Genomic DNA, 14,116 nt, shown 5'->3' with positions numbered 1-14,116 from the left:
GGGCCAGCAGGGTCCTACAGAGATGATGAGGGGACTGGAGCATCTCCCTGATGAGGGAAGGCTGGGAGAGCTGGGGCTGTTCAGCCTGGAGAAGAGATGGCTGAGGGGGGATCTCATCGATGTCTGCAAATACCTTAAGGGCGAGTGTCAGGAGGACAGGGCCAGGCTCTTTTCAGTGGTGCCCAGCGACAGGACAAGGGACAACGGGCACAAACTGCAAAACAACAAGTTCCATCTGAATGTGAGGAAGATCTTTGTTACCCTGAGGGTGACAGAGCCCTGGCACAGGCTGCCCAGAGATGCTGTGGGGTCTTTTTCTCTGGAGACATTCAGAACCCACCTGGACGTGATCCTGTGCAGCCTGCTCTGGGTGACCCTGCTTTAGCAGGGGGTTGGCCAAGATGATCTTCAGAGGTCCCTTCCAACCCCGACCATTCTGTGATTCTGTGTAATACAAAACTCCCACTGAATTAAAAAAATGCCTCAGTCATATCTCTGGGAGCAGAATTCAGCTCAGAACTATTATGCTTGCACTCACCTGCTGCTTTATTTCTAAAATACATTTCCAATTGATACCTTGTATAAATCATTAATTGAGAGCAATGTGCTTTATCAAGGAGATGGTATTCCAGTCACAAAATGCCATCAAAATGGCAAGCCCCCAAAAGTAAGGAAGAATGACCAGAACATTACAACTATATTCTCGGGTTTCTCGATGACAAACTGTTGCATGACTATTACACATTTACAAAGTATCAGTTTTCATTTGGTCATTGTTGTTTAAAGCAGGAGAAGGTTTGCTCTTCTGACCATCAGTTCCTCCTTTGGATGTGTCCTGGAAGAAAAGCCTTGGCATCCACAGTGACATTAATATTCGTTTGTATTCATTCCGAAAATTCTGGTTAAGGAGTCCATATATTATTGCATTAAGGCAGCTGTTGAAATAGGCCATGAAGTAACTTACAATAAATAACCATTCAGGAACTTTTGGTGCCATTTCCATAGGATCAATGGCTACAGCCAGTCCAATGAAGTTTAGAGGTGCCCAGCAAAAGGCAAAAATCACAAAAACTACAAACATGGTAAGAAAGTTTCTAAAGTCACTTGGCTTCAGTCTTGGTTTTGTTTCTGATTTGACTCGTCTTCTAACTTGAATTACTAAAACCCAAATTCGAAGGTAGCAGAAGCTCACAATTGTGATAGGGACGATGAAGTGAATTACTACAACAGCTATCGTATAGTAGGAGCTTGCAGTCTGAACAAATGTGCATGAATAGATGCGTGGATCATACTTTAAAGAGCCAACAAAAAAATTTGGCACTGTTGCAATTACTGTTAATACCCAGACTAAGGAGACGTACAGCATGGTGTTCCAACAGCTGTACACTTTGTCATAGGCAAAACTATGACATATATAACAATATCGGTTTATCGCGATTGCAGTGATGTTGAAAATAGAGCCTATTACACTTAGTCCCATCACAAAGCCACTCACTTTACAGTGCATTTCACCCAACGTCCATCCATTGCGGAAAATAGCTAAGAGCACCAGTGGGTATGGATACAAGGCCACCACCAGATCAGCCAAAGCTAGGCTCACCACAAATGCATTACCTGGGGAGAAAGAAACATACATAGACATAAGTCTGAAAGCAAGCATAGCTGTGAACAAGAATGAAATATAATATATTATTTTTGATATCTGCAATGCTAAATTATTAATGATGTCAGCAAGTGGCAGGTACATAGGACCAATAGGTCTGTATGGGAAATGATTTTACAGTTCAGCTTAGCCATGGAAATAGCTGCAGCAACACGACGTTTCAGATCTGTCGGTGACAGAATTATACCCTCCTTTCTGTTCTAATCTTTAATAAACATAACCATCAGCGAGCCATTACGTAAGCACAGGTTGAGTTATCTCAGTGTAGCTAACTCCCCAACTGGATTGAATAAGGTGAAAAAGAAAAAAAAATAAATCTAAACTGTGCCAGGTAGGCAGGCCATTATGCCATTCTAACCTATCACAGGGATATTAACAGGTTTGACAGGTGTCAATGGGAATGATATACAAAGACCAGATCTATAGGGAGGTTGTTGTATGTATATTCTAAATTGCTACACAATAGTCTGTAGTATAGATATTTTCTGCATGAATGGCCTACCCATACTGCTGTTATTTTACCATTGGATTGACTAAGAGTGAATTGCTTTCATCACCCTCTGTGGAAAAGCATACTTAATCATACAAAGGAAAAAATCATCAATGCAAGAGAAAGTATTCAAATTCATGGAAGGAGCCTTTAGATCCTTTTCTGTTGATGACATTTAAAGAAATTTTAGTGATATGGTTGAGACTTTTTGCCTCTTTTTAAACAGTGTTCTTTTCATCAGTTTGAAATTTCTGAACATTTTATCTAAGGATACGTTAATAAAATGTTGAGATATTAAACAATATTTCTGAAAAATGAAACGTGTAATCATACTCTAGGAACTTCCAGGAAGCAGAAAATAGAGGTACTAAATTTAGATTCTTGGCATTTAGATAGCATAAAACACAATTCTGGTTTGCATACTCACTTTTTTGCTTTAAAGTCCTTCACAGCAAGAACAGAAGTGCAAAAGACCCAAGCAGCTTTTAAAATTGCTTGCAGAACATAACTATTTTTCGAAAAGAGCAGTTAGATTCTACAAATGCTGAGCTTTCTGGCTGTCACCTAGGAAAGCAGTTCTCCGTTTAGTTTGAAGTATAGAAATAACGTTGTGGATCATCATCATTAGCTGGGAGCCATAAAACCAACAACCATGTAGGATTGAACTCCTCAAAATACGGCAGACGTTCACCTGTATGCTGTTTGCTCCAGCTGCTCTGCATCTGTAGCTTGCTTAACCTGAATGAAGGGATAGGGAGCTCTCTTTCTCCCACACACTTTAGCGGAAGACCACGCTCATCAGAATTTGCACAACAGCTAGTGAACTTAATAGAAAGAAGGATTATCAATCTCTAGCTACAGAAACATGGCTTATTTCAAGAGTGGTGTGCAATTTATTTTAAACGGTTCCTTTTATATGTTTAGCAGCCTGCGGCACCATTGCTTTATACTTTATAGGCCACAGAAATGTTTTCATAGCTACAGTTCACTGACATGGCACTGGAGGTAAGGCAACTCCATGCTACTTGTCTTAGAAGCAGGGTGTAAAACCAATAGTACTGTGTTGGGGTTTGTGCCCTCCCAAGCCAGTCACTCCCTGTGCTGGGAGTTAAGGGTTGTCTATTTATGGAGTATGTTGTTGGACCTGCACAAGGACACATTTCCTGCTGGCTTTATACAATTCAGTAATGACATGCTGTTGTGGAAAAGGTAAACATAATTTTCAGATGCAAAACCACATAAAGTAATTTTTCTGTCTTATTCGGGATTGCTAAGGCATTAGAAAAATGTCTCAAATTTGGTGCTTCACACTTCAAGGAAGAAGTAAACTCTAGTTAGAGCTAATCTAGAGCAAAGCAAATATCTACCAGTTTTGTGATCTGTGAGGAAAACTGAACAAACTAGGGAGATGATTGAGGGGGAGATGATAATCTCAAATAAGCAAAGCAGAAAGGATATAATCCATTCCCATGACTGTGGTGAACACAAACAAGCTTCAGGCACAACAAAGACGTTTCAAATTAGATGCTGAGAAAAAGGTTTTAATGGCAAGAAGAAGGAAGTACTGGAACATCTTGCTTTGAGTCTGCCATTTGAGGTTGTAAGAATATGTTAAATTAGCATTTGTCAGTACTGGCCTAGATACAGCTGATTCCTGTTTTGAGCATAGGAAGGATAAGATGACTTTGAAGGCCTCATCTAGCCATATGATAACTAGAATAAAAGACAAGACTAACAAAGGAGCAAGGGCATCTTTATCAGAATGTATTTATATCATAGCAACAAGAATTTCTATTATGTTTTTTATCATTGTATCTGACATCAGAAGATAGAGAATTCAAGAGAAGTCAAAAGAAAGAAAGAAAGAGAGAAAGAAAAAAAGAAAGAAAGAAAGAAAAAGAAAAAGAAAGAAAGAAGGAAGGAAGAAAGGAAGGAATGGAGGAAGGGAGGAATGAGGAGGAGAAATACAGAGTTTTGTCTGTGTGTGTGCTAAAATTAACCTAATCTATAAGGCCTCCCAGCATCAACTTATATCTAAAATGTAATTGTTTAGTTAAAATCAAGTGGGCATTCAGCTCTTTCAATTATATTTGGAAATTTACTGTGCAGTACATTTGGCAAGAGAATTTCACAATTTTTTTTTGTAATTTAGGACTTGAAAATTCCAGCTGCAATGAGTAAGGTCAGTTAGCAATGAACCTGTCAAAAACATAGTATACCCCTTTACAACACAGAAGAAAAATTGTGCAATACCTATAAAGGTCTCAAGTGATATGTCACTTTTATTGCTGTTTACAGGGTTGAGTGTTCACACTGAGCACTGCAAAGTAAGGTCCAATGTTTTTTTCTTTCTAGGTGGCTGACTGCGGAATGAAGTTTAATGTTCTAGCATTGCAATGAATAATCTACGAAAGTAGAGAGAAACTTTTCTATTTCATAAAAAATACATAATCAACATTTTGAGAAATAAAGTTCTTAGATGTCTTTTAAGTGCTTGGAGAAAGTCAATGTTCCTTGGTACATCTAAGACACAGCACTTGGACTGGTTATAATTACATGCATAAGATAACCAAAGAGGTAAATTTTTGCTGTCAGTAACAAAATAAAAACCACAGAACGCTCATCTAGTTGGAAGTATTATAATTATTTCCATAATTTACCTGATGTTTCCAGATTTCAGTTTCATCAGACAGAAGGTTGTATTCATTTACAAGAAACACATTTGCTTGCTGGAATGGAAAGCCCCCTTGATTACAAGCAGTAGTTACTAAAAAGCAACTGTCTCTCCAGGGACTCAAAAAGATACGCATCTGCAAAGTTGCAAACATTGATGGTTGGGTGCATAAAAAACCAAAATAAGTTTGATATTGACTTTGGGTGCAACAGAACTAGATCAACACTTCATGAAGCATTCTTGCATGTTGGTTTTGCTACCTCAATTAACAGAAAAAAGGAGCATTTTACACCCTCTTGTAATCTTGATATGACTTGATATTGTAGGAATTTAATGCCAGAACAAACTTTTTGGTAAGGTCAGAAATTTTATGAGGTAAGCATCTGCCTTCTGAAAAGACAACCGACTTCCAATGTCTAACAAAACCAGAAGCCATTGCAATTGCCAACCATTTTTTAAAGGTTTTGCTTCTTTCTTAGGTTTCAAACTGGCTAAAATGATTAATTATAAATCATGGTATTTTGTTTTTCATCAGACAGTGTTTTGGTTGTTACACATTTGTTTAACAAGTTGTTATACATTGCATACAGACATCACCCTCTTAGGTCTATTTCCCCCTGGCTACAGTCATGTTCATCCTTGTATGCTCTTCTTCTGCATCCATTACTCGTCTTCTTTAGCATACAAATGCCTAGCTTCAGGACAGGAAAATTGTTCCTGTGCAGCCTATCCTGCAGACTGTTTCCCTGCCCCCTCCTCTCCTCCTGTTGAACTTGGATTCTTGTGTAGCAACAAAAGTAAGGAGCAGGATCAGGCAAGGCTGAACCTCAATCAATATGACTATAATGTGTTGGCAGATTTTTTTGTAAATACCAAGGATGACTCAGGATAGTTATTTTATTCTCCCATTTCCATATCCTAACCTTAAGGGGAAACTCACAGCTACTCCCACAGATTTTTTACTTCATTATGTCTTCAGCTGGAATGTGAGAAGGCTCTTCTCACATGTTTGGGCTTGAGGCCTAAGAAGTACTGGTTATAATTAAATAGCCTTTTATACTGGCTGAGAATAAGAACTAGAGGTTTTATGTGACATCACGCTGACAACTACCTGTAGGTACTTATCTCTAGGATAAGAGGAGCAAGGTCTTGGCATGCATGAAGTAAGTCCTGTCATTCTATAAAATGAAGCCAGTCATTCCTCTGCAGCGTTCGCAGTAAATAAGTATCCTCAAGAAGAAGTTAGACTGACAGACTGTCCATACACACTAGGCATGTCGCTAGTGCTAGCTCATTCTTCAACCTCCTTCTTTATTCCTCTGCCAGACTCCTGTAGCCCTTGTACTTGAAATGAGTTCTGGAAGGCTTCTGGTAGCTTTCTTGCTGTGGCTGATATATAAAGACAGAAATTTGAGCTCAGTTTCTAAACACCCTTATAGTCAAAACCACAAGATATCACTTCAGGGATGCCTGGTGTCATCCATTCTGTAAGGTATTTTTATATAAAACTAAGCATACAAAATGCTTTTTTGCTCAAGTATTTAAGAAGTTCACAAAATACACAAGGTGAGTCTAATATTTCACTTCTTTCCTGTAAGTCTTTAAAAGGGGAAAAAAAATTGCAGTCTTGATCATAATTCCAAATTTCTGCAAGCTATATGCTGCTTGATACAAAACCCTTCCTCGGCTGTGATACCACCTCTCTCTAATAAAGGTAACTTTGATCCTGATGCTAGGCTTGGTATGGAAGTTGCTGGTGGCTTATAAGTTTTGTTTCTGACCACCAGCAATTGTAGAAAAAAAATGTTATTTTTATACTTTTATTCTTAATGTTTTTGCCCTTATTTATGTTTCATACAACATGTTGTTTACTAAGTTACATTACATTGGTGTAAATTATCTGCCTTTTAGGTCTCTTTAATGACTGCTGAAGTTGGTGGCAGAATTGCTATAAACTTAAAGGAGACATTAATCAGATATAAGAAAATAAAGACCTGTTATTAACAAGAATGTGTAATACTGAAAGCATTTGGTCCACATAACCACAACAATGAAAAAAATGTAGCACTTGAATTATATTTGGATGGAAAAAATCCAAAAATCAAAGCCTAAACCCATTTTACAGTTCCTGCAACTTTTAAAAGAGCAGGTTTTACCTTCAGACAAAGAGGAATAGCAGTGTGCTAATCCCAAGGCATGTTAGCCAGGATTCGCTACAGCAAGTGCCTTGTTTGATGTGTTGTTTGAGTCTAGACCAACATGGAGATTGAAGAGGTATATATAACAGCTTGAAGAAAGCAATCAGTCCTTCAGTCAAGAAGACTGTCCCTCTTTAATGTCTCCTTGTCTATAATTGCCAATAGAAACAACGCAGCTCTGATGAAGTATTGTCTTGAACTTTCTTGTGCAACGTCACCTTTTGAGAACCAAGCTTAAACGTGATTTGCAGGCTCCAGACCCTGTTGAATCCTCATTAAAGGGAGTCTCAAGGTCTGGGCCAGATAAAACAGGAGCATACTCAACTAAGAGAAAATTGGTAGAAAATTGACTTAATGTGTCTATGTCTCCACTCCTTGTTGTATGAGAATAGCCCTGAGATTGAAACTAAGGACCAATCTGCTCAGCCAAACCATTTAAGCAGCAGATTATTCTATGTGCCAGCCTGACTGCAAACCTGAGCATGAGGTGTGAGTGCTTTTCCAGCTCAGACTTCAGGCAAAACAGGTGATTACTGTGATGGAACTGTGTAGCTGGTCACACTCCTGGAGCTTCTTCATTAATACGTATGTCCATGTACACATGGATGCTTACTACTTATTCAGCTGACTGTCTTTCCCAATTTTTGAGTTAATTTTGGCATGTTTTATGAGGAATTACATAAAAAAATAGAAGGCTATGCTTTCAGAGCCAGGACTTGTGCTAAACTTCCAGGTGCTGGCTTTTAAACTGAAGCCCTGGCCACCTTATTGCTGGCTCTTGCTGCTGCCATTGTCACCTACATTTTCTGACCTGTCATATTTTCCACTGGGCTTCAGTTCCTGTAATTCTTGCAGCTCATTTCAGGCTTGGTTGTAGAGATTCCTCTTAAGGTTTGTTCTTTAAAGTGGAAAGCAAAACATGACTCTGGAGGAACTGAAGAACTGGCACCAGGTCAGCAGGCAGAACTAAGAACTGTGTAGGTTTTTTTTCCTTTGTCCAGAATGGCTCTGCAAATACGGTTTAAACGGCATGCAGGGAGATGTCAGCTGCTCCTGGAGAAAGGCTAATGCTTCATACTTCCTCACTACTGATTTTTGTCTCTAGTTTTGGCTTTTTTAATTAGTTGTGGGGGTTTTTAACAGTAATTAAGCTCTCGTAGTTCTTGATTTTTTGTTTAAAAGTTACCTCTGTCATCTCCTTTTTTTCTCACAATCCATCAGAAGAAGAACAACCTTCTACCCTGATTCAGGTGAAACTCTGTTCATGTCAGCAGGAACGAAGCCACCAGAGGTTGACACTGGCAGCAGGTGGAGCAGAGACTTAAGTCTTTCACAGACTGATGTTTGCATTCCCTGTGACAGTACAAGCCAAGATCTAGGGTAATCTTTGATTTACTGAGACATATTAAACTGTATAATGTTCAACATTGTGTTACTAACAGAAGATTTAATATAATGCTTCAAACAAATGCCACATGTGTTTTGGTTTTCTTTTAATATGACAGTTTAAAAGTGATGATATGCTTCTTTGTAGTTATGTTTCATGTTTTCAGGTATTAGCAGGATATACTGCAGACTGATGTAATGGAAAGGGACAGGCAATATGTTCTCACTAGAACCACGGTATTTTAAAGACTAGTAAAAAATACAGCATAGACAATGAAACAAGGCTGGTTGTTGATCTATGAAAAGTTCAGGATATTTCTTTTTAAGAAATGTATGTTCTATGAAACTGTTTAAAATGTTTGGCGAGTATAATTATCCTATGATACGTACAAGGAAAATTCTGTACCATTACTGGGAGTAGAATCACTGAATCGTTTAGGTTGGAAAAGCCCTTTAAGATTATTGAGTCCAACTGTTAACCCAGGACTGCCAAGTCCACCCCTAAACCGTGTCTCTAAGCGCTACATCTAGGCATTTTATAAACAACTCCAGGGATGCTGATTCCACCATCTCCCTGGGCAGCCTGTTCCAATCCATCACCACCCTTTCAGTAAAGAAATTTTTCCTAATCTCCAGTCTAAACCTCCCCTGGTGAAACTTGAGGCCATTTCCTCTTGTCCTGTCACTTGTTACTTGGGAGAAGAGACCAACACTCACCTCACTACAGCCTCCTGTCAGGTAGTTCTGAGAGTGATAATGTGTCCCCTCTGCCTCCTTTTCTCCAGGTTAAACCACTCCATTTCCCTCAGACACTTCCCATCAGACTTGTGCTCCAGACCTTTCCTCAGCTCGGTTGCCCATCTCTGGACACGCTCCAGCCCCTCAGTGTCCCTCTTGCAGTGAGGGGCCCAGAACTGAACCCAGCATTCGAGGTGCGGCCTCACCAGTGCCCAGTACAGGGGGATGATCCCTTCTCAAGTCCTGCTGGCCACTCTGTTTCTGATACAAGCCAGGATGCTGCTGGCCTTCTTGGCCACCTGGGCACACTGCTGGCTCATGTTCAGCTGGCTGTCGGCCAGCACCCCCAGTGCCTTTCCCACCAGGCAGCTTTCTGCAGCTCTTCCCCAAGCCCGCAGCGCTGCCTGGGGCTGGTGTGACCCACAGGCAGGACCCAGCACTGAGCAGTGTTGGACCTCACACAACTGGCCTCAACCCATGGGTCCAGCCTGTCCAGATCGCTCTGCAGAGCCTTCCTGCCCCCCAGCAGATCAACACTCCCCTCTCAGCTTGGTGTCATCTACAAACTTACTGAGGGTGCACTCAATCCCCTGGTTCAGATCATTGATGAAGACATTAAACAGGACTGACCCCAGTACTGAGCCCTGGGAACACCACTTGTGACCAGCCGCCAGCTGGATGGAACTCCATTCACCACCACTCATTGGGACCAGCCATCCACCCAGTTTTCTGCCCAGTGAAGAGTAAGCCCATCCAAGCCATGAACAGCCAGTTTCTCCAGGCAAATCCCGTGGGAAATGGTGTCAAAGGCTTTACTAAGGTCCAGGTAGAGCGGGTAGACAACATCCATAGCCTTTCTCTTACCCACTAAGCAGGTCACCTCGTCATGGAAGATCAGGTTCGTCAAGCAGGACCTGCCTTCCATAAACCCACCCTGGCTGGGCCTGATCCCCCAGCTGTCCTGCACGTGCTGCGTGATGACACTCAGGTTGATCTGCTCCACAACCTTTCCCGGCACTGAGGTCAGGCTGACAGACCTGTAGTTCCCTGGATCCCTTTCTTGCCCTTCTTGTAGATGGGCATCACATTGTCTAGCCTCCAGTCTTATGGGACCTCCCTGGTTAGCCAGAACTGCTGATAAGAGATGGAAAGTGGCTCGGTGAGCACTTCTACCAGCTCCCTCAGTACCCTTGGGTGGATCCCATCCGGCCCCATAGGCTTGTGTGTGTCTAAGCAGTGTAGCAGGTCACTGACCATTTCCCTTGGGTTATGGGAAGCTGCCTTCCAGCTCAGAGGGCTGGGTACCCAGAGAAAAACCGGTGTTACTGTAAAGACTGAAGCAAAGGAGGCATTAGTCACCTCAGCCTTTTCCTCATCCTTTGCCGCTACATTTATCCCAACATCCAATAAGGGATGCAGATTCTCCTTAGCCCTTCTTAAGTTACTAATGTATTTATAGAAACATTTTTTACTGTCTTTTAGGTCAGTTGCCAAATTAAGTTCTAGCCAGGCTTTGGCCCTCCTAATTTTCTCCCTGCATAACCTCACAACATCCTTGCAGTCCTCCAGAATTTCCTGCCTCTTCTTCCAAAGGTCAAAACCTCTCCTTTTTTCCCTGAGTGCCAGGCAAATCTCCCTGTTCAGCCGGGCCGGTCTTCTGCCCCGCTGGCTCCTCTTTCAGCACATGGGGACAGCCTGCCTCTGTGCCTTTAGGGTTTCCTTCTTGAAGCACGCCCAGTCTTCCTGGGCTCCTTTGCCTTTTGGGGCTGTACTATACAAAGAGCAGAAGGGGAGTTTTACTGTGCCAGTTACCTTTTTATTGTGCAGCTACCTAAAGGCTTTGAGAGAGCTTTGTCTTCAGAAGAAATCCAGGTATAGACACTCTGAAAGTTAGATGCCTGGGTTTTCACAGGAAAGCCTGGGATCCAGACTCAATAGGGTTTAAACCTTCGTCATACGCTTTCTGGATGAAAGCACTATGCTGTTTTGTAGAAGATAAGAAGAGCAACTTTTTGTTTTAAGATGAAACAATACAAACACCCCACTGTGGGATAGTTTAGTGGAGAATCCGCTCTACATCCCTTTTTCAAACTGTTCTGTAATGCAAAGAAAGCAGGATTCACAGAAATAGAAGTTCAGCATGTAAAAGGAAGCTTATGATTGTGGCCTAGTGACTTGCAGACTGCTGGACTGGGACAGATTTGTGTTCTTGGCCCTACATCTGCAGATATGAGTTGGTGCTGGAAGCTACATTTGCAGGAGCTGATTTCGGGCTTATAAGCTGTAGCTCTCAAGTGTCAACATAGTCTTGCCGAAAAGAGGCACCTAAGTTGCGCTGTTGATTAATATGTTTCTGAGATCATGATTTTGGTGTGCTTGGCAGCTAGGTATGACTATAACCCAGTGGGCAAAGCTTCTGACTTTTCTGTGTGCTCAGGCTTCTCCTTCTGGTTAAATATGGGGGCACCGGTACTTGCTGTGAGTTTGATGAATTTCACAATAGACTTCAGGTGCCAAAAAAAAAAAAAAAAAAAAAAAAAAAATTCCAGTGCTGTGCCGTTAAAAACTTAGTGAAGGCTTGAGATTTGTAACCCCTAGGTGTACAGTTTTGCTTGCCGGTGGCTTCCTCTGGTGCGAGTAGGGACAGTGGCGACTCTCTAGTGCCACCTAGTGCACCAGCCACCGCAGAGCCAAGGCATCGCACCGCCTCGCCGGGCAGGCGGCGGGAGCAAGCGGGTGGTTCTTCCAGAGACAAAGTCTGATGGATAATCAGATAGATCTTTTATGAGGTGATACTTTCCTGGGCTTCTGATATTTTCTGAGATTGCAGGAACTTTCCTGGTACTGGGGGTTTTCAGAGAGAAAAGCAGAAGCAGAAGACAAGCTCATCTAGAGACTTCACTATCACCTAGTGGTTAGGACACTTCCATGGTAGAAGATCCTTTCTTTGAAAAAGGATTTGAGCGTATGTCTCCCATAGTCCCAAAAAGTGCCCTACTCACCAGCCCTGCTGCTCTTCTGGGGTTAGCCTGCTTGTCTCTTTCTAGGTTATGTTCAAGAATTTCACCCTAGAACCAGAACACACAGGTTATCACTTATATTGTAGAGTGCTTTTCATCAGTATGTTTCAAAGCAAAAAAAAAAACCAACAACAAAAAACAAACAAACAAACAAAATATCCTTCTTGTGATTTAACAGGTGGGAAACTGAGATAGATAGGTGCAGGGACTCTCCCAAGACACAGATTAGGAAGAATACTCTAGGTTCATGACCCTTGCTCTTCTCTATTAATACCATGTTTATTAGGCACACTATGGAAAAAGTGACAGCGCCTGTCCAGCTCGCTCCTCCAAAATGACACCATAGTGGCATACTGGTACTGAAGGGTGGGGCCAATAGAAGAGCTAGAGCTATGAAGCCAAGCTAGTCAAATTCAAAGCAAAAGGGGGTGGTTGCTGTGATAGGTAGTAAACCTGTGCAACTCCTTAACAGATCTTGCAGATGCAAAAATTTTACCTGTATTCAAGGGAAGGCTGGAAAAGTACTTCAAAGAGGCATCAGTTGAAGGTAAATAAATAGACATAACATACTAGGTTCAGGAAATCCTCCAAGCTGGAAGGAATCACAAGCCTAGAGAATACGGAAGTATCATAGAGGGTTGCTCTGTTCTCTTTTTTTTTTTTTTTTAACCCTGAGTGCCTGCTTACATGTACAGTTAAAGACAGTGTGAAGCTAGCTATGCCCTTTGTCTGTATCAATACAACTGCTTTAATGATGAGGACAGTAGGTTTCAGTGACACTGTTCAGAAGCACAGCTCCTTCTCGGGCTCCTCTGTTGTGGTGATCTGAGTGGTACAATGTGACATTACCATTCAGGTCCTTGCCATCCACTCCTCCACACAACCAGCCCAGTTTTGCTGACAGAATGTTTGAAGGGGTGGATAACCTTGTTCTCTCTGTCTAGCTACCTGCAACTGAGCTGCGTTTTGCAGCAGGCTTCGGTGCAAAGATCCCTTACACCTATGCCCTCACCCTGTAGTCAGGGTCTTGCCTTCAGGGCAGTCTAGGGTGGCAAAAGGCCCCTGCTGTTGGTGAGAGAATGTCTCTATCTAGGGTACTATTGCTTTTCATGCAAGGAATGAAGCCAAGACATTTACTCTGAGAGCTTACCACTACGGACACCAGTGACAGCCCAGCTTCAAAACTTCCAGCTGCTGAGCATGATCATTAAATAACAGCAAAAACCAGACTGGTTTTTCACTAATTCATGAAGTTAGTTGTGTTTCCTGTATCTGTCGTTACATATCAGTTTAATTTTCTTCACTTGAAGTAATCACAGCTGTTGATTGCTTCAACCAAGGAAGAATAGGAAACCTACATGAACAACTGCAAGTATGAAAACTCATTTACTGCTGACAAAGGGGCTAATATGAAAAGCTGTAAAATAGAACAGGTGCAATCTAGTCAGATCCTATAAATAGCTAGGCAACTTATTATTGGTAATAACTTTTTTTTCCAGTCTCCCAACACTATATTGCATTTCATAGAAAAAAAAGAATTGAAATATGTAGCGTTTTGTAGGATGTTATATTGTAAAAAAAAAAAAAAAAAAAAAAAAAGAAAAAAGAAAAACTAAAACTTGGTTTGGATTAGCGACAAAAGACTTAAAAGTGGAAGCAAACAAAGTAACAACATTTCACAGCTAAAAACTCTGGACAAAACTTAGTTGTGTCCTGGCAGATAATAATTTACATTGTGTGAAAGGACAGCTCATTTTTACCTTTCACTATTACCTTCTATTACCTTCATCTTTGCTACTGTCTTTAGCCTGAATTTGTCGAAGGAAATTATTTTGGGTTTTTTTTCTCTCTTGCAGCAACAAAACAGCCTCAGGTTCTTAGAACAACTTATCTTCCACATTCTTTTAGAAAGGAGGACAGGAAATTGAAGAATGAAAATAATTTTGT

The 14,116-nt window shown here is 41.3% G+C and overlaps 1 protein-coding gene across 1 annotated transcript in view; it reads right to left on the bottom strand.

Annotated features, from left to right (window-relative positions):
• Positions 1-605: 605 nt before the first annotated feature.
• The window catches only part of MTNR1B (melatonin receptor 1B), a 30,284-nt gene continuing 16,773 nt past the window's right edge, over positions 606-14,116 (bottom strand). Inside the window, exon 2 of the mRNA XM_055702461.1 lies at positions 606-1,614. Within this exon, the coding sequence (XP_055558436.1) occupies positions 746-1,614 (869 nt within the window). The 3' untranslated portion in view covers positions 606-745. The remainder of the gene's footprint in view (positions 1,615-14,116) is intronic.

Source organism: Falco cherrug, chromosome 2 (genome assembly GCF_023634085.1).
Source record: "Falco cherrug isolate bFalChe1 chromosome 2, bFalChe1.pri, whole genome shotgun sequence".
In the NCBI taxonomy this organism is placed as follows: domain Eukaryota; kingdom Metazoa; phylum Chordata; class Aves; order Falconiformes; family Falconidae; genus Falco; species Falco cherrug.
The sequence above is the reverse complement of the archived record's forward strand: the minus strand, read 5'-3'. Positions and strand labels throughout refer to the sequence as shown.